General features: G+C 43.5%; 1 protein-coding gene across 2 annotated transcripts in view; it reads left to right on the top strand.

The window, feature by feature from the left end:
* adamts14 (ADAM metallopeptidase with thrombospondin type 1 motif, 14) overlaps positions 1-18674 on the top strand; it is a 90524-nt gene that overhangs the window by 39415 nt on the left and 32435 nt on the right. Inside the window, exons 5-10 of one of the 2 annotated variants that reach the window (XM_080789685.1) lie at positions 747-830; positions 4148-4295; positions 11662-11767; positions 15979-16122; positions 16584-16716; positions 17038-17151. In XM_080789685.1, coding sequence (XP_080645811.1) covers positions 747-830; positions 4148-4295; positions 11662-11767; positions 15979-16122; positions 16584-16716; positions 17038-17151 — 729 coding nt within the window. Of the gene's footprint in view, positions 1-746; positions 831-4147; positions 4305-11661; positions 11768-15978; positions 16123-16583; positions 16717-17037; positions 17152-18674 lie in introns of both variants that reach the window. The other variant, XM_080789684.1, reaches the window with a different exon arrangement.

Consider the following 18674-nt stretch of genomic DNA (forward strand, 5'->3'; position numbering starts at 1 on the left):
ACTGGCAATGAGTAGAATGCATAATGCTGAACAGAAAGTAAAAATGTGAGGCTAAAATTTGTAAATGGGGAAAGGCAGTCCCTGTCTTTACCGCAAGTATGTGTAAAATGAACTGAATTTAAAATATAACAGACTGTTGTTACATCTATGGAATATAAAGTATTGTGATAAACATCTCCAATAATTACTACAGTGCAGGGCATAGAGGCTACATGTGGGCCTGAGCAAATACTGGAAATCTTTAATTATACTAGTTGTGTACCTAATTATTCAAACTGTTTGAAACTGTGGCTGTGTTTAAAGTAGGCCTAGCATCATTTGTTGTTTGGACGGACACACACACACACACACACACACACACACACACACACACACACACACACACAGGGTTGTATTAGCATACTTGGGAGGACATTTTAGGATGGTGATTTTAATGAATGCCATTTTGACAAAACCCTCAAGTCGAAAATACAATACAAGATCTACAAGCACATTGCAGCCGCAACGCATTGTGAGCTTGTAGATCAGATGGCTATACTTTTTGGTGCATAACGCCAGGATGCAGCTTACAGTAGTGCTGTATAGAAATTCAAATTCTACTATAGGCTACTTGTGAATCAATTTGGATCGCACACATGCGCGCGCGCACGCACATAGTTGACATCACAAAGCATAGCGCTGCGTTTCCTCTCATGCCTCATTAGAGTGCTTGATGTGCTTTCTTTGCCCCTTTTTATCTCTTTCAGGTTGACGAGATCTACCATGACGAGTCCTTGGGAACCAACATCAACGTTGTGCTCGTGCGCATGATAATGGTGGGGTACCGGCAGGTAAGAGTTTCATGATAATGGCGGGGTACCGGCAGGTAAGAGTTTCATGGTAATGGCGGGGTACAGGCAGGTGTGAGTGTCATGGTAATGGTGGGGTACCGGCAGGTAAGAGTTTCATGGTAATGGCGGGGTACAGGCAGGTGTGAGTGTCATGGTAATGGTGGGGTACAGGCAGGTGAGGGTGTCATGTTAATGGTGGGGTACCGACAGGTGAGGGTTTCATGGTATGGTGGGGTACCGACAGGTGAGGGTGTCATGGTAATAGTGGGGTACAGGCAGGTGAGGGTGTCATGGTAATAGTGGGGTACCGACAGGTAAGGGTGTCATGATAATGGTGGGGTACCGACAGGTAAGGGTTTTATGGTATGGTGGGGTACCGACAGGTGAGGGTGTCATGGTAATAGTGGGGTACCGACAGGTAAGGGTTTTATGGTATGGTGGGGTACAGGCAGGTGAGGGTGTCATGATAATGGTGGGGTACCGGCAGGTGAAGGTGTCATGGTATGGTGGGCTCAGAGTCAAATAGACTTTAATTTTATATATATTGGGGTCCCAGAGATAGAAATGCCATGGTCCATGGGCTAATGAAGGTCGATTTGGGGGTCCTTGACATGAAAAGGTTTGAGAACCACTGCTGCGTCTACTGCTGCTAATGCAATGCTACGCCACCATCCGTTCCCTCCACATTCCTGTGTCCATTAAAGGGTACAAATCATGGCTGATGCTTGTTCCTGACGGGCTAATGCAGGGGTTCTCAACGTGAACCCCTGGGCTAATAGCTCATCATCTGACCTCTTCTTTGTCCAGGGCCAGGCAGAGACACACTGTTTTTATACACATGCAATCAGATGAGCTCCAACATGCTGCCTGAGTCCTCCTCCTCACAGATGGCCTCCACTCTGTAACGCCGAAACACAATCTTTTCAGCATGATTTCAACTCCACTCCACACTCCACGTTGGCTGTTATGCAACACATTCCAGCCCCAGCAACTATACCCTATAACCCTGAACTTTTTTTTTGCCTTATTCAGGATTATTTAAAAAAATAAGTAAAATGGAAAAAAGCGCTGCCTCACTATTGAACAACAAAATACTGTACAATTCAGGGCTTAAATGGTTAATCAGACTAATCAATGCTGTTGATTAAGGCAATGGTTTTCAACCTTTTTCATGTCAAGGTCCATTATTTAGCTGGCATTTGAGCCACGGACCACCATTTGATGACATTTAGCCTCTCAGACCCAAAACTTAGAATATGTTGTTGTCGTTGGATAACATTTTGTCCACAATTCCATGCTGTGTTGATGTTGTACCATAGAAGAGATAACAGGCAAACGTTGATCACAATAACAATAATTGTGTAGACTAAAGACTTCTTGTAAATTAAGTAATGCAGATGTGAGCGTAAAATGAAACCAAATGGGTTCATTTGGTGTCATTTTATCTATAAGGGTCCATTTGGTTACCAGCTTTTCATCATTTAGCTGCAGGGGACCACCTGGAAACCCCTCCGGGCCACTGCTTGAGAACCACTGGATTAAGGGAGAGAGGAAAAAAAAGTGACTTGATTATTCCCTTTAGCCTGGTGAGCCATCCCGGTGGCGTGAATTCACATGATGGCGTGTCTTCTGCTCTGCAGCCCGGTCTGGTCGTATACAAGCTCTGTCTTCTGCTCTGCAGCCCGGTCTGGTCGTATACAAGCTCTGCATGGCTGAGCGTTTCGCAGAAATCAAAAAGTGGCCCATCAAAACCAGGGTCACTGCGATGATGTGGTCGTCTCACGGGCTGATGAGCGATCAACCAGCAGCGTGTGTCCTGCCATCATGTCACTCTGCAGGACTCACTCTCCCATGTTATTGAGTGGTGGTTGTCGTGTTGAAGTGACCAATCGATGCCTCAGTACATCTGCCATAATGTGGGGAAACGTTTTCCACTCCACTGGGTTTTTAGGTTGCTATCAAATCTATTCCCACCGAGCATAGTATAGTCATCTGAGCATAGTATAGTCATCTGAGCATAGTATAGTCATCTGAGCATAGTATAGTCATCTGAGCATAGTATAGTCATCATAGTCATCTGAGTGCAGTGCCTCGCGTGAGTGAGCCTACTATTAATTGTGACGCTTCGGCTCCATCCAGTTGCCACTTTGAATAGAAACACACACGGCCGTGTTTATGTTTGCAAGTAAAGTTGACCTCCTTTCACTGTACTTGGTCTGCTCTTTTTTCCCCTCTATACCAAAACTTGTTGCCGAAGCACTTCTACGCTGCCTACGGAACTCGCCCATCGGCTCGTTTAAACGCTGACGTGCCATTAATGACGTTATACTGTAGCGCACCCTCTCGTGTAATATTGCTTAAATCACGGCGTGCTCTGAGGAACCCGGCCCGCAAAGAATAAAGGTTTTCGTAATGCTTTTGGAATCCCTCCCTCGGCACGCGGTGTTCCTTGTCATAACTCCTTCTTCACATTGCCTCATTGTTGGAAGGAGAAGAGAGGCACCCGAAGGACTGACACATGAAGGACGTCTCGCATGTGGATCGCAGCGCCGTCGAGGCTCACATGTGTCAAACAGTAGTGATACGAAACGTGTAATATCTATTTTTGAACAGCACATGCACAATTGCACATGTGATTCGCACGTACTGCACCAGTGGTGGACAATAACAAAGACTATATTTACTTTAGTATTGTACTTAACTACCGGTATTTGTATTTTGGGGGACTTGTGACTTTCACTGCAATACATTTAAAAGGAAGCGGAAAAGGTACATTATGATTGAAGCAGTTAATCCCTATTTTAATTAATGTATGTGAAAATAGGTGTGACATATCTGTTATTTTGAAGGCGGCGTGTGGTGCAGGAGTGTGTGTGAAGTGTCTTGTTAAGTTCATTGTTTGCGTATCCTGAGCAGCCCTCCCGGATTTGGGTCCCAGGGTCACGTTGTCTCAAGTACGTTGTCTGAAGTACAACTAATTGAAACCCAATTAAGGAAGTGTGTACTTTCAAGCCTTTATCCAGCATGAGATTTAGCCTCTCGGACCCAAAACTAGTTTACAAATATTTAGTCGTCATTGATTTAGTCCACAATTCCATTGATGTGTTACCGTTAGGAGAGAGCTGATCAAAAATAACAATGCTCCTACATTCTCTAATTGTGTAAATTCTTTTAAATTAAGTAATGCAGATGTTTAACAATAATTTAACCCTTGAGAGTGTTCAAGATCTATAAGAGTCCATTTTGTTGTCCACTTGTTTCTTTTGTATTAACCGGTCCTAAATATCCCGTTTGCTTTGTGTCTCCGCCACATGCAGTCCATCAGCCTGATCGAGCGTGGCAATCCGTCGCGCAGTCTGGAGCAGGTGTGCCGCTGGGCCAACACGCAGCAGCGCCGCGACCCCGACCACGACGAGCATCATGACCACGCCATCTTCCTCACAAGGCAAGATTTTGGTCCCGCAGGTATGCAAGGTACTGTATTTCTTCTCGATCGAGGACATGTGCAGACCGAGTGCTGAGTGAGTGGGGGTATCATCCGCTTCCATTCACAACAACAACAACAACAACAACAACATCAACACGGGGGGAAACATTGGCTTCAAGTCTCGCCCAGGTAAGGTCATTGGAAACCTTCATGGGGGTGGGGGTGGTGGGGGGAGGGGGGGATGTCGCAGCATGAGGTCAAGAAACCTGGCGCTCCCAGCCGTGACTTGCTCACTCACGCTGCCGCTCAGTGGTGGAAAGTATCTCAATAATAAGGCACTTAATTAAGCAAACTGTACTCATTTGAGTACAGTCTTTAGGTACTTTTACTTTAACCGAGCATGTACAGTATACGTCCGTGTTTGAGGGGCGCTATGGGCCCATGTCCAGCTTTGAGGGTGTGTGTAAACGCAAAGGGGAGCAAATTGTGATTGGCCAGAATGAGATGATGTATGATGAAGTATGTATGATCATAAGAGCGCCCCTCACTTCACAGTAACACGCCACTACGATCATTTGAAAGTCAGTATTTCTGGCTTATAGTGGTATTGCTGGTATTCTTAATCTTTACTCGAGTAAATAAATACATAAATCATAGTACTTCTTCCACCACTGCATGAGGCGGTCAGGAGCAGCTGGCGCTTCCAGCAGTGACCTCACACTGCAGATTCTCTTCTCTCATGTCCGTCGCCTCGCTGACTTGAGGTCAACGCCAACCCTGGGTTGGAAAAACCACAACGACAAACGATGAAAGGTTCTTTTTGGCATGTAGATAAAAAACAGAAATGCTTAATTGAGGTTTTTTTTTTAAACTTTTAACTGCTGTGGGTTGATTATTAGACTAACTGTTGTTTTTGTATTCTTTTAACTCGATTCTGTTTGGTTGGGTCACAGCCTGAAAAGGTTGAGAACCACTGGGTAATCTAATGCAACGCATTCTCGCCCCCCCAAACGGGTGAATGCAAAAATAAGTTTTGTTTGTATAAAATGTGTTTATGGAAGAAAAAAAATTAAGAAAGGAAAACAAAGAAAATATTTGATGAATTGAAGTCAATTAAGAGTAACGGGCCGGCAGCAAAACTATTATCAATAGAGGGTATGCGCATGCTTAAAGTGAATGGCACATCGAGTGGCAAAGCATCATGCAAAGTGACTTTAACGTTGTTTAATGCAATCAGATAGGACTTTTCTGTTTGGATGCATGGGTTGTCAAGGCCAGAAAGTAGTTTTTTGCCACTGAGTAGGCATTCCTGCATAACTTCCGTGTTTGATGATGATGTCACGCGCATACCCTCTATAGTCAGATTCTTCATTCACCATAAAGGCACGTTATACAAACGGAAATTCAACTGAGTGGGTGAGTAAATTATAGATGTTTTTTTTTTTTTTTTACTTCTCCTCTAACCAAACCAAAGAGCCTGCTGAACACATGGTCTGGATTGAACAGTCATCCTCTTTCTCCAAGTTCAATGCCAACTTGTGTTTTATATTTGAACTTTAACCTCTTTTAACCTGGGAAAAATTAAAGATTGATTGCCGTAGTTTCAGTTTTTCATGTGTTTATGAGGTGACAGTACTTCATTAGAGCCCATTGTGTGGTTATGTGCAATGATGTCTTCCCTTTGTATTTAGGGTTTCTTCCTGGAGGCTAGTGAAACCTTGACAGTCAAATGTGCCAATGAAAAAAAAACAGTGATATAGTGACATCACAATATCATCCCCCTCCCCTAACTTAACAGCTGTGGGTGCGGCTTCAGTTCAGGTGGATCACCACCCATCACCACCCACCAGGGGAAATTAATGATCAGGGCAAGACCCCATTTGAAAAGGACCCCCAGTTTGACATGCAGAGGCTACTGACCCCCATTTAATGCCATTTATAGCTGGGACCCCCCAGCTGGGACCCTGGGTTAGGGTTATGATGTCACTAAATTGGTGTTATTTCGATTGGGCCTTTTGACTCAAAGGCTTTCAGCTTTCAGGAAGAAACCAAAAATACACAGGGAATTTTGATTATAACACCTGGGGGTCTATTAGAGTAATGTTAACTCCATAGACACATGCAAAACAGAAAAAGTACAAATATCACGGCACCCCATCTTTAATGAACTGGTGGGGGTGTCCACATAAAAACAACATTTTAACAAATACTGTACACTTTTTGAAAAATGTCTTCCCCCTTAATAATAATATGATTTAGGGTGGAAAAAAATCACGTCAATAATATTAAATCATCATCGGTCAGTAAGAAACTCATTTGAACTGAGTTTTCTACAAATTTGACTCAGGACAACAAAAGAAATCTCCATGAATTCAAGCTTTCATGGGGTGTGTAATTGATAGAAAAAACTAACTACAGTACTCCTTAAAAAGAAAGTCATTGGGGAATCGAGAAGACGCCTAGAGAAGGGAGAAAAAAGGATCTAGCGCTCAAGTGTTGTCACGCTGAGGAGGATGCGATCAGAGAGCTAAAGTACGTACCTGTTGTGCTTGTCACACTTCCCTCGGGACGGTTGCCGGGGCGACTGCGGTCTTGTTGTCATAACAGGGACAGTGTGTGTGTGTGGCTGGGCGAACAAGGGCCCGGGGCCCCTCGGGGGCCTTGTTGTCAGGGTCACGCGCAGACATCACACTCTGCTGCCACGGGTTTGCTGGGAGACGATGGAATCCATCTCGCCAAATAATATCCTCGCTGAGTGCCGCCGTGGGAAAGCTCGTATCGTCGTCACCGTTCGGGGGAAGAAACCTCCTATCCCCGTATTCTAACCGTTTGTGTAAATCGACGTCCTACTCGATCGCACCACAGAGTCACACAAAAGGCATCCAAAATCTTTTTGTTTTTACTTGAATCCTGAAAAGTAACAGTTTAAATATGGCGCGGAGATGAGGGGTTTCTGCCCGATTGGCGCACACACACACACACACACACACACACACACACACACGCGCGTGCTCGTGTCGTGTGTGCGCACACGCACACTTGTGTTTTTCAGACGTGTTAGCCACTTAAGCCCCATAGCCTTCATCTTGTGCGACAAATAGCAGATCTACAATTTCACAGAAGATAAAGATCAAAACTCGTCGTCGCTTCACGCCACGTTTGGAGCTTGTGGATCTGCTACTTTTGATGCTTTCGTGTGACACTGTAGTGTGCGGAGATACGAGGCTTGCGCCCGACAGCGACAAAGTTATGATTTTGTGCAAATGTTGGACGACCTCCAAGCAGACATGGCCTCAGGCCGCCCCGTGTGCTCTTTGGCCAACCGCCAAGAGGGGCCAGCACCCCAGGTTGGGAAACAACTGAAATACAGTATTTTACCTGAAGCCAGAGTCAAATTGGCACGCTGTGGCACAACAACAACACTGTAAACAAAACCTGTGTACTTTTGTCGTGCGGCGTTGATTTGCGTGTGATTAATTATTCGCTGTCGGGTGGAAAGCTGGTATGTCCAATACCGTTCCTTTTTATTATCGAAAATCATGATGAAATAGTACAAATCTACAAGCTCACAGCACATCGCTACTTTTGGAATTTGTTATTTGTAGATCTGCTGTCACTATTTTATGCGACGCTCTTGTGTGACAAAGTAGGGCATTAAGTTACAAATGAAAACGTAAAGTTGAGATATTGAGATATAAGGTTTCTGCCCGACAGACAGAGACGCCTTGCTCTCTTAACCCATTCTGACCTGAGATCAGATTCCCAAAAATGTTTCTATGTCAATCGATTTTTCAAAAATAGCAGACCTACAAGCTTGTAGCGCGTCACTCGGTGGCGCGCTATGAGCTTGTAGATCTGCTATTTTTCAATAGCTAAAGCGTGACATAATGCTAACACCAAAAGAGGTTCCCGCCCAAAATGGGTTAATTGGTTTACACTACAGAGATCCGTCTGTCATAATCCTTCATTGATTGAACATAATAACCAGTGTTCCAACTCTCTCCTGACTCAGACATGGACAATAATTATACCAAAGTATTTATGTCTGTAACTGTACTAGCTTCTGCTGTAACCTTTCGCTTGACAATGTGCACAAGCTCACAACAGCAGCCTCTTCATTAGAATGTAAAGCCTGCTGTACATTCTCATGGACATCTTTTCATCTGCCTTATACAGATACTAAGGGCTATAAAGCCTGATTTTAGACTTGGTTTTTGCGCGTCGCATCTCGCACCCGAAAACAGCCGATCTTCAATGTCAACAACTGCCAATTCCTAATGATTCCCTCTCAACGGTCCTGTAACGGTTCCTATAGGGGGTTTAAAATGGACCCTAAGAAGTCACTAACTCTGAGAGGGTACAAATGGAAACCAACTGGACCCGTACAGGTCCATTTGGTCCATTGTGATAATACCTGCGGTTCCCGGAAATGGTTCCAAATGTGACTGAACTGATTCCCGGGTTCCTCAATGTTAATATCCAGTTATCCTCCGGGTTCATAGATCCCAGCCCTAGTTGTGTGACGTTGTAGATTAGCTAATTTCGGCGCGAGACAACCGAACACGCAAAAAAAGCACAAATCAGGCCTATGCTCCGCTGCTTTTTCCATTTCACTGACAGCTGAATAGGTTCATTTTGTCATTTTCTTTTACCTGGGATAATAATAATAACAATACCGTATCATTCATAGCGTCATTGCCATCATCAACCATCATGCTGCAGCCATTTTCTCTTTTTTCCAACACCACCAGAATAATCTAGCTGCTTTTGAGGCTCGCCGTTTTATCAACAGGCTGTCTTCATGTCTGCAATTTTCTGCTTTTTACCTGCATGCCAAAAGCCCTCTGATGGTCAGAAAGCATGGGATTGTATTTGAAAAAAGAAAAGAAAGGCCATCGTTGAGAGGTCCTGACCAAACGTTTTGCTTCTGAACCACACCGACATTATTATGCGCTAAAGCTGAATCGCTGCACATCTCTTGATCGAGTTATGTATCGTTTTATTTTTTGTGCTTCTTTGCTTAAAATGTACACTGTACTTTTGTTTTTTGCACGACTGCGTCGCTTTACAAAAAATACTCTATATTCAGTAGAAAAAAGTGTCAACGCGACACATTTTTCCAGTTGAAAATACAGCGTTCTTGTCAAGCGATGCAGTCAAATTTGCCTTAAGGGAAAAAGAATTGGCCTTCCAAGGCCGGCTGTCCACCGAGGAGTTTTTATGTTTTTAGCAGAAAATGTGAGACAAACAGCAGAGATGAAAATATTTCAACTCTCACAAACGACAGACATGAACGCACACAGCGGAGAATAGCACGGCATCAAGCTGTAAATACACTAACTGTGCTCCCATTGAAAACATAACACTCAGGGGGGGAAAATACCTCGGTGGACACGGCCCCCAAGTTTCAGGTTCCATGGGTGAACTATGTTTTGTATGATTATTATTTATTACTGTATATATGCTTTGTTTTGATTATGTGTGTGTTGGTCTGTCTGTGTAAAAGCTACCCTAGCTGGTCTGGGTAATTATGAAATGCATGGGTCTCATCTCAGGGCATTTATTGTCTCCACCAGGCCGAAGGCATGGGGAGAGAGTATGTTTTGCACTCCGTCCGTGTGTGTCCTTCCTTCCTTCCGTCCGTCCGCCCGTCCTTCCCGTCCGTCCGTTATCAGCTAATCTCCGGCATCGTTGGCCCGATCCATGCCAAACTGTGCACACACACTCCCTGGATGCCACCGACGAACCTCTGCCACAACTATTCCTCAACGGCCTGTTATAGCGCCACCATGAGGCCGATTTAGGCAAAACACATTTCTGTAGATTACTTGTACACATTTTATCCATACATCACACAATTCGGTATACACTATCTCCATAGTCATGTGATCACCATTCCCCATCTTCCATCCTGATTGACCAAGATTGGTTTCCAAAGCTCACACGATTGGTCCGGTTCGAAGAAATGCCACAAATCACAAACACTGTGTGCAATTTCCGTGAAATTATACACGCACATTTCCACTAGGCCGAGGACGACATGCCACAATTTCCCCCCCCAAATCAGCCTCACGGTGGTGCTATAACAGGCCAATTCCTGTTTTAGCTATAACTGCATCGATCTGTATACAACTTATGTATGCGCACTCCCTAGAGGCCATGGAAAAACATTGTCCCTGCATCTCTCCACATCTGCCGGTTATATCGCCACCATGAGGACGATTTCTGCAAAACACATTGCTTATGTTAGTCGCACAGATTTCATCCAAATCTCACGCAAATCGGTCCACATGATCTCTGTAGTCATGTGATCAAGACGAGTCTTTTGCCTTCCAAAGTTTTCAGGAGTGGCCCGTTTCGTTCAAAATGCTGCACATGTCCTGCTCATCCAGAATTCTATCCTCAGAGATGCTATGAGTGATCTGGCTCTGCATTTCCTCAACAAAATGAAGACAATTGTTGCAAAAAACTAAAACAAAAAAACATGTTTATATTACTCCTAAACATTTTGCCAAACATCTCACACAGTCCTATCATCCTGGTGGAGACCTGTGCCCAGAAGGGCACTTTTTTTTAGTTTATTCTATTTCAAATACATACAGCATATCGTTGCTGTCGGCAGAAACCTCTTATTCTCCATATTTTAGCTTTTTGTCTTTTTCCGTAAATGAACTTGATCATTCATACTACAGCGTCACACTAAAGCATCAACAGTAGCAGATCTGCGTTTTGAGCGTTTGTAGATCTGCAACTTTTGCTACTTTTGGAATTTGAATCCTGAAAAGTAACAGTTTTGGACATACGAGGTTTCCACCCGACAGAGACGACGCGTGTATCCAAGATGCACATTCAATCTGAAAAGACTCACACTGATAGGAACTCCAGACGTTTTAATGTTTTCTACATCCACCCCGTCGGTCACCCAGAATCTCCCTTGTTTGCCTGCTCCCTTTCATTTATTTTTCCTTTAGCATTAGCCATTTCCTGCCTTCTAAGATGATTTGTTAGCTTCTTGGAAGCTCTCGTCTGTTAGCCAAGCAGGTTCAATGAAAGGCATAAATACTGAAACAAAACATGTGCTAACTTAACGCCGCGTCCCAAACATTTTCGCCTGAGAGTCAAACAATACATTTGGTGTCTCATCTGGACCCAAACACACAAAAATACATTACGAATTAACCATTTCAAAAATAGCTCGTCACTGAACCTATGCCCCTACCCCCCCCCCCCAAATTTCAAAACAAGGCAAAAAAAACCAACAACTGTAGAACTACTGTAAGCTCACGATGTGCCACATCTGTGTGAGCTTGTACGTCGGCTGTGATGAAAACGGGTGAATTGATCCTTTACGTGGCTCGTAGCTCAACATCATCAGTGCATGTGTGGGTCTCTCTTGTTGCCTAGGTTACGCTCCGGTCACGGGCATGTGCCACCCCCTGCGGAGCTGCACCCTCAACCACGAGGACGGCTTCTCCTCCGCCTTCGTGGTCGCCCACGAGACCGGTCACGTGTGAGTACACTAATGGTGCCACCCACTGGTGTCAAAGAAAGTCACTTTCTACTCTACATCTACTCCTACTGTGTTTCAATGGATCTCAAACGTTTTCATGTCAAGGACGTTTGATTATGAATCACACCAACGTTCTAGGATGGACCCGCCTTACCATGTGTCTGATTGGCTCCCGGGCAGGCGTAGTTTCACTGAGGTTAGGTTTAGGTATAGTTTTACTGAGGTTAGGTTTAGGCATAGTTTTACTGAGGTTAGGTTTAGGCATAGTTTTACTGAGGTTAGGTTTACTGTAGGTATAGTTTTACTGAGGTTAGGTTAAGGCATAGTTTTACTGAGGTTAGGTTTAGGCATAGTTTTACTGAGGTTAGGTTTAGGCATAGTTTTACTGAGGTTAGGTTTACTGTAGGTATAGTTTTACTGAGGTTAGGTTTAGGTATAGTTTTACTGAGGTTAGGTTTAGGCATAGTGTTACTGAGGTTAGGTTTAGGCATAGTTTTACTGAGGTTAGGTTTAGGCATAGTGGCATAAACGAGAACTGTCAATCACAGTGACTACTGGCCAATCACAGCAGGGTTTGCCTAGAACGGCGGTGGGATCCGTAATAACGTGTCAAGGACCCCCCACATTTTATACCCCCCGGAAGAGAAGATTTATGTTAAAACATATATTTTCAAACATTTATAAATATGTTCGATATCTTTCAATTATTTAAAAAAAAATAGCAGATGTACAAGCTGGCAACCCGGCATGTAGTGACGCGCTTTGAGCTTGTAGATCTGCTACTTTTGAATAGCCCACCAGATAAATGGATAAAGTGGTTAAGAATATTATGATGCTATGCTAAATACTTTAGCTGGGGACCCACTTAAACCCCAGCATCTTGAAACAAAAAACTCTTGACACTATTCTGTAAGAATGGTGACAGGCCTAGTAGATGTGAGATAGCCAGGTCACTTCTCTGTAAGAATGGTGACAGGCCTAGAAGATGTGAGATAGCCAGGTCACTTCTCTGTAAGAATGGTGACAGGCCTAGTAGATGTGAGATAGCCAGGTCACTTCTCTGTAAGAATGGTGACAGGCCTAGTAGATGTGAGATAGCCAGGTCACTTCTCTGTAAGAATGGTGACAGGCCTAGTAGATGTGAGATAGCCAGGTCACTTCTCTGTAAGAATGGTGACAGGCCTAGAGGATGTGAGATAGCCAGGTCACTTCTCTGTAAGAATGGTGACAGGCCTAGTAGATGTGAGATAGCCAGGTCACTTCTCTGTAAGAATGGTGACAGGCCTAGAGGATGTGAGATAGCCAGGTCACTTCTCTGTAAGAATGGTGACAGGCCTAGTAGATGTGAGATAGCCAGGTCACTTCTCTGTAAGAATGGTGACAGGCCTAGTAGATGTGAGATAGCCAGGTCACTTCTCTGTAAGAATGGTGACAGGCCTAGTAGATGTGAGATAGCCAGGTCACTTCTCTGTAAGAATGGTGACAGGCCTAGTAGATGTGAGATAGCCAGGTCACTTCTCTCTGGGGACGACGACAAAGGCCTCTACAGTAGCTGTCTGGACGGGTGCTGCACGGCACGCCACGGCTCAAATTTAATTCCATTTCACGCTGATGGGAGGCGCCCCACCACGCCTGACCCAATTGAATCATACATTTATCTGAGAATTGGTTTCAGAACTCTGTTGACTTTTGATTCCACCACCTAGATCCGCATTTTTTATTGATTGATTGATTGATTGAATTGAATACTTTATTAGTCATAAATGTAAACGGCACAAGGTACAGTCAGACATTAAGGCTAAAAGGAGAACACGAACAAAGTCCTGGGGTCTTCTTTCCATTGTGGTCCTATGTACTATTCATCAACACAGCATAAAACATTAACACAGTAATTGTAAAACATGACAATTGAACTGGGGTGCGTTGACCCCTGCAGGTCCAAGTTGGGGGGGGGGGGGGGTTCCCCAGCAAAAAAGAGTTAACTAAGTGGTTTAACAGTGTCAAGGCCCCCCAAATTGACATGTATTTGTACACATACGGTAGTTTAACATAGTTAAACCACATAGTTAAACCACTTTATCCATTTATATGTTGGCTATTCAAAAAGAGCAGATCTACAAGCTCACACAGTGTGTCACTTTGTGCTGCACTGCAAGCTTCTACATCTGCTAATATTATTTTGTTAAACATAAGAAGAATATGGAAAATGTTTTGAATAAAGTTGATTTAAACAAACAAACAAACTATAAAAATATAAATCTTCTTTTCTGGGGGACCCTGGCATGAAACCATTTCAGTTGGGGGTCCGTGGGCCAAGTGCATATCAATTTGGGGGTCCTTGACAACGTTTAAGAACCACTGCTGTAGATGGTGTCCTTTTATGGGTAGCTCAATAGCACCGCCTATGGGCCAGTGTCGTCCCAAAGAGCATAATCTACCGTAATCTGCAGTCATGGAAAGAAGCTAAGAATATTTACTCATGTGTACTAAAATACACCTTTGAGGTAACGGTACTTTTAGTTTACTTTGTTATGCTTTATAGGCCACTTCTACTCCTCTACATCGCAGAGGCAAATATTACTATAAATACTACCGATTGCTTGCTTTGAATATTTTAATTATGAATACAAAAAGGAACAAACACCCGCACACTGTCTTCAAATGCAGTGTGGAACTTTGTGCAACTTTTATTCAGGGAAACATCTGTTACCCTGAATAAAAGTTGGTCACTGCATTTGAAGACAGTGTGTTTGTTCCTTTTTCGTTTTTGGGCACCGTACCCTCTCCTCCTACGCACCTGTCGACTGTAGGTGTGCAAAAGCCTTGCTTTTTAATTATGAATACAAAACATGCAGTATATTCAAACTGATCAATGATGTTGTGTTACTTTGAGCACTGGAAGTATATTTCGAACACTTTTGTACCAAAGTAAAATTGTGATTACGGGCTTTTGAGAGACTATTTCTGCGTTGTGGTTTAGCTACTTTAAGAGAACTTATTCCACCACTTAAAATCTGGGCATTTGGTATTTTTCTTTAAAGACAAATGTTTCCTATTTTCCAAGTATATGTATTTGGATTCATATAAATAGACTTGCCACTCTTTCCACGAGCATGGATTAAGAGTTGCACTCTTTTTCCTCTCAGCTACCTTTTATTGTTGTTTTTTCCCCCTTGTGGGTGAAGGACTACCCTTCGTTCCATACCAGTAACCCATGACTTTGTTTGGAAATGATTGGATTTAGTTGCACCAATTATTGTGTCATAATGGTGGAAGAAGTTTAAATAAAAGTATCCATACCACAAATAGAATAACAATAATACTAAAAACATCATATTGGTCACATATTGTGTTAATTGTTTAGGACAGTGGTTTTCAACCCTTTTCACGGCCCATTATTTGTTCTGCGTTTGAGCCACGGACCACCATTTGATGAGATTTAGCCTCTCCGAACCAAAACTAAAGAATATTTGGTTGTCATTGAAAAATATTTTGTCCACAATGAGAGACAACAGGCAAACATTGATCAAAATAACAATTCTTCTACATTCTCTAATTGTGTAGACCTCTTGTAAATTAAGTAATGCAGTTGTTTAACAATAATTTTACTCTTGAGAACGTACAATGAAACCAAATGGACCCGTAAGAGTCCATTTGGTTTCATTTTACGCCCTTAAGAGTTAAAGATCTATAAGAAGGGTCCATTTGATTACCAACTCTGCGTCATTTAACAGCGCTAGTGTGAGCCGGGGGCTCGTTTTCACACTGTTTCACAAATAACAGGACATGGCCATGCATATTTAGCATTAAACCGGGAAAACATCTGTGCCATTTTCGAGCTCATAGCTCTAATCTGTCAATCACAAACGTCCTAAATGCATGTATATTTTGTTTGTTTTTGTCACATTCCTAAGCCAATAGTTTGATGACCGGCGGACTCTCCGTTAGGAGACTCGATTGGCCTGGATTTGAGTCGACTCTGACGCTCAGCAAATGATTGGCTTATAGGAATGCGACAAAAACAAAGAAACAAACAAAAAACATCCATGACAAGTCTCCATGGAGTGAGTAATCGATAGAAAATGAGTAATTTCTTGGGTGACCTCCTCCTTCATGTGTTTTGTGATGGCGTGTAGTGAATGTTGTCTCCCTCTGTCCCCCCCGTGCAGGCTGTGTAGTGAATGTTGTCTCCCTCTGTCCCCCCCGTGCAGGCTGGGCATGGAGCACGACGGCCAGGGGAACCGCTGTGCCGACGAGACCAGCATGGGCAGCATCATGGCTCCGTTGGTGCAGGCGGCATTCCACCGATACCACTGGTCACGTTGCAGCAAGCAGGAGCTCAATAGATACATCCAGTACGTATGGATGGATGGATGGATGGGTCTTTTTACCTCGGCACGCCATCATCACCACACGCGTGCAAGCCAGCAAGGGCTTGATCTGCCTTTTGCTTTTCATATCTCCCCCCTCCCCTGCAGTTTTATGGCCAGAGGGGAATCTGTTTTATCCGTAGCCTCTGCTGCTGGCTGACTGACTGAAGCAGGGATGATTGATAACGATATCAAAGGCATGGCAATGTTATATTTAAAGAAAATCATCCGTATTGCTGGGGAAAGCCTTCGCTTCGCAACCCTTTGTGTTGCAATGCGAGTTTAAGTGGTTAACCACATGAACATATGTATACTATACTTGCGTTTCCTTTTTTTTTAAGATTGTCAAAATAGCTCAATTGTATTAATATTGTTCTTGTTATTAATACACTTACAGTTTCCGTGTCTTTCTGTGTGTTTGTGTGCTATCTATGTTCTTCACCCAGCTCTTACGACTGCCTCTTGGACGATCCGTTTGAGCACAAGTGGCCCAAGCTCCCCGAGCTCCCCGGGATCAACTACTCCATGGACGAGCAGTGTCGCTTTGACTTCGGCGTGGGATACAAGATGTGCACCGCTGTAAGTTCCCCGTACACTTCACACTTCACAAGGCGAGAGCCATGTGTGACATTCAGTACATCTGCCTCAGCCCATTTAGGCCAGACATCGAAATAAATAAAAAGTCTTCTGAAAGAATATATATAAAAAAATAGCAGACCTACAAGCTCGTAGCGCGCCACCGTAGATCTGCTTCCCTTCCCTGTAGTTCAGAACATATGAATTGACCCTCTCTGATTTCCTTCACTGTAGTTCAGAACATGTACATTTTGACCCTGTCTGCTTCCCTTCCCTGTAGTTCAGAACATATGAATTGACCCTCTCTGCTTCCCTTCCCTGTAGTTCAGAACGTATGACCCGTGCAAGCAGCTGTGGTGCAGCCATCCCGACAACCAGTACTTCTGTAAAACCAAGAAGGGTCCTCCGCTGGACGGAACAGAGTGTGCAGCTGGAAAGGTAAGGGATGTTCAAAGATGTTCAAAAAATGTAAAAATAAATAAATAAAAAATATATAGCTGCAAGCAGTGATAAGAGGGGCCAATAAGAAACATCATACCTGTGTGAACTGAGCGGTGCAGGATGCACAACAACACCGCTGGCTGGCTGGCTGCAGTTATTCAGTATTTTAGCCGTGACGTGAGCGCCCCCTCCAGAGATACTTCCGGGTCCTACTTTTGTGTCGCTTTTGTGTCCCCATAGAGTTATACTGTGACGCTCCGTCGGACTAAATCTGAGACGAGAACAACCACGAAAGTCTCATTTTACCGCTTTCCTCGCAACAACAAAGCTGCTGCTCTTCCAAATCTGGCTGTGACAGGCCGTCTGCCCCACACGGAATACTATCGCCATTTTATTTCATTGTGTCAACTAAATCCTCATTAATTGCAAACTAGATTCAACATACTCAAGCCTGCACACATTCTAAATATGCCCCCGAAATATTGTACTGAGCAAATGGACTGTTACCACCTTCAATAATAATGATAATAATAGTCTTTGTCTCCACAAGTCCACATCATATATTTTCTTTGTCATGGACACTTGTACAAAACATTAATAATTCTACTCGAGTTGGAAGCATTAAGACACATTTGAACCCTCAATGGCTTCCTTTCTGAAAAATAATGAATAGTGAATGGCCCTTTTAGGCTGCTCAACAGTGCCACTTTAGGTCACCCAGCGGTATTGCAGCTGTTTGTACCACAGACAGACAGACATAAACATGGTGATTGATTTATTGGATACTTTATTAACAGTTTGCAGGAAGAAAAAAAAAACTATAGCGTGTTTCCATTTGGGTGTTTTCTACTCAATTCATCGAAACATTTAATGACATACAAATATAGGCTACAGTACTATGAAAAAACATCATATACTTAGAAACACTGTACCTGAATCGCTACGTGGCTAGCGATTCAGGAACTTTGGAACGGTGGTGATTCTTTTTAGCCGTCGTCTTTTTAAATAAAATTCCAATTTGTTTTTAGTCATATTATTTTGCTCTTAGTCTATGATATGATATTTAGTTGACTAAATATCATACGATTTTAGCAGACTAAATCTACAGTTGATTCAGTCGACTAAAATGTATTTTGGCGGGCCGTGATGGAGTCGTAATGCAGGCTCGGCTCCAGGATGAAATGACTGAGGGGGGCAGTTGAAAATGGAGAGGGGCCAGTGGGGCCACACATCATTTCTATAGTCAAACAATATGTCATAATACTGAGGGGACAGAATTTGCAACCGAGTGTGCCAGGCCCCCTCTGGCACCTCCGTGGCACCAGGCCTGTTGTAATGCCTGATTTGTACTTAGCTGTGTGCCAAAAATAGCAGATCTACAAGCTCACAGCGGCTATTTTCAGAGCGTGACACAACCAAATGTACTGATTTGTGCTGAGCTAGGATCAAAACGCCAGCCTCCCACTCGCCAGACCTATCATGTCAATAGGGCTGAGTCCGATTGGCAGGGCTGTTGTGGG

The sequence above is a fragment of the Protomyctophum bolini genome, assembly GCF_963924005.1.
Source record: "Protomyctophum bolini genome assembly, chromosome: 18".
In the NCBI taxonomy this organism is placed as follows: Eukaryota; Metazoa; Chordata; class Actinopteri; order Myctophiformes; family Myctophidae; genus Protomyctophum; species Protomyctophum bolini.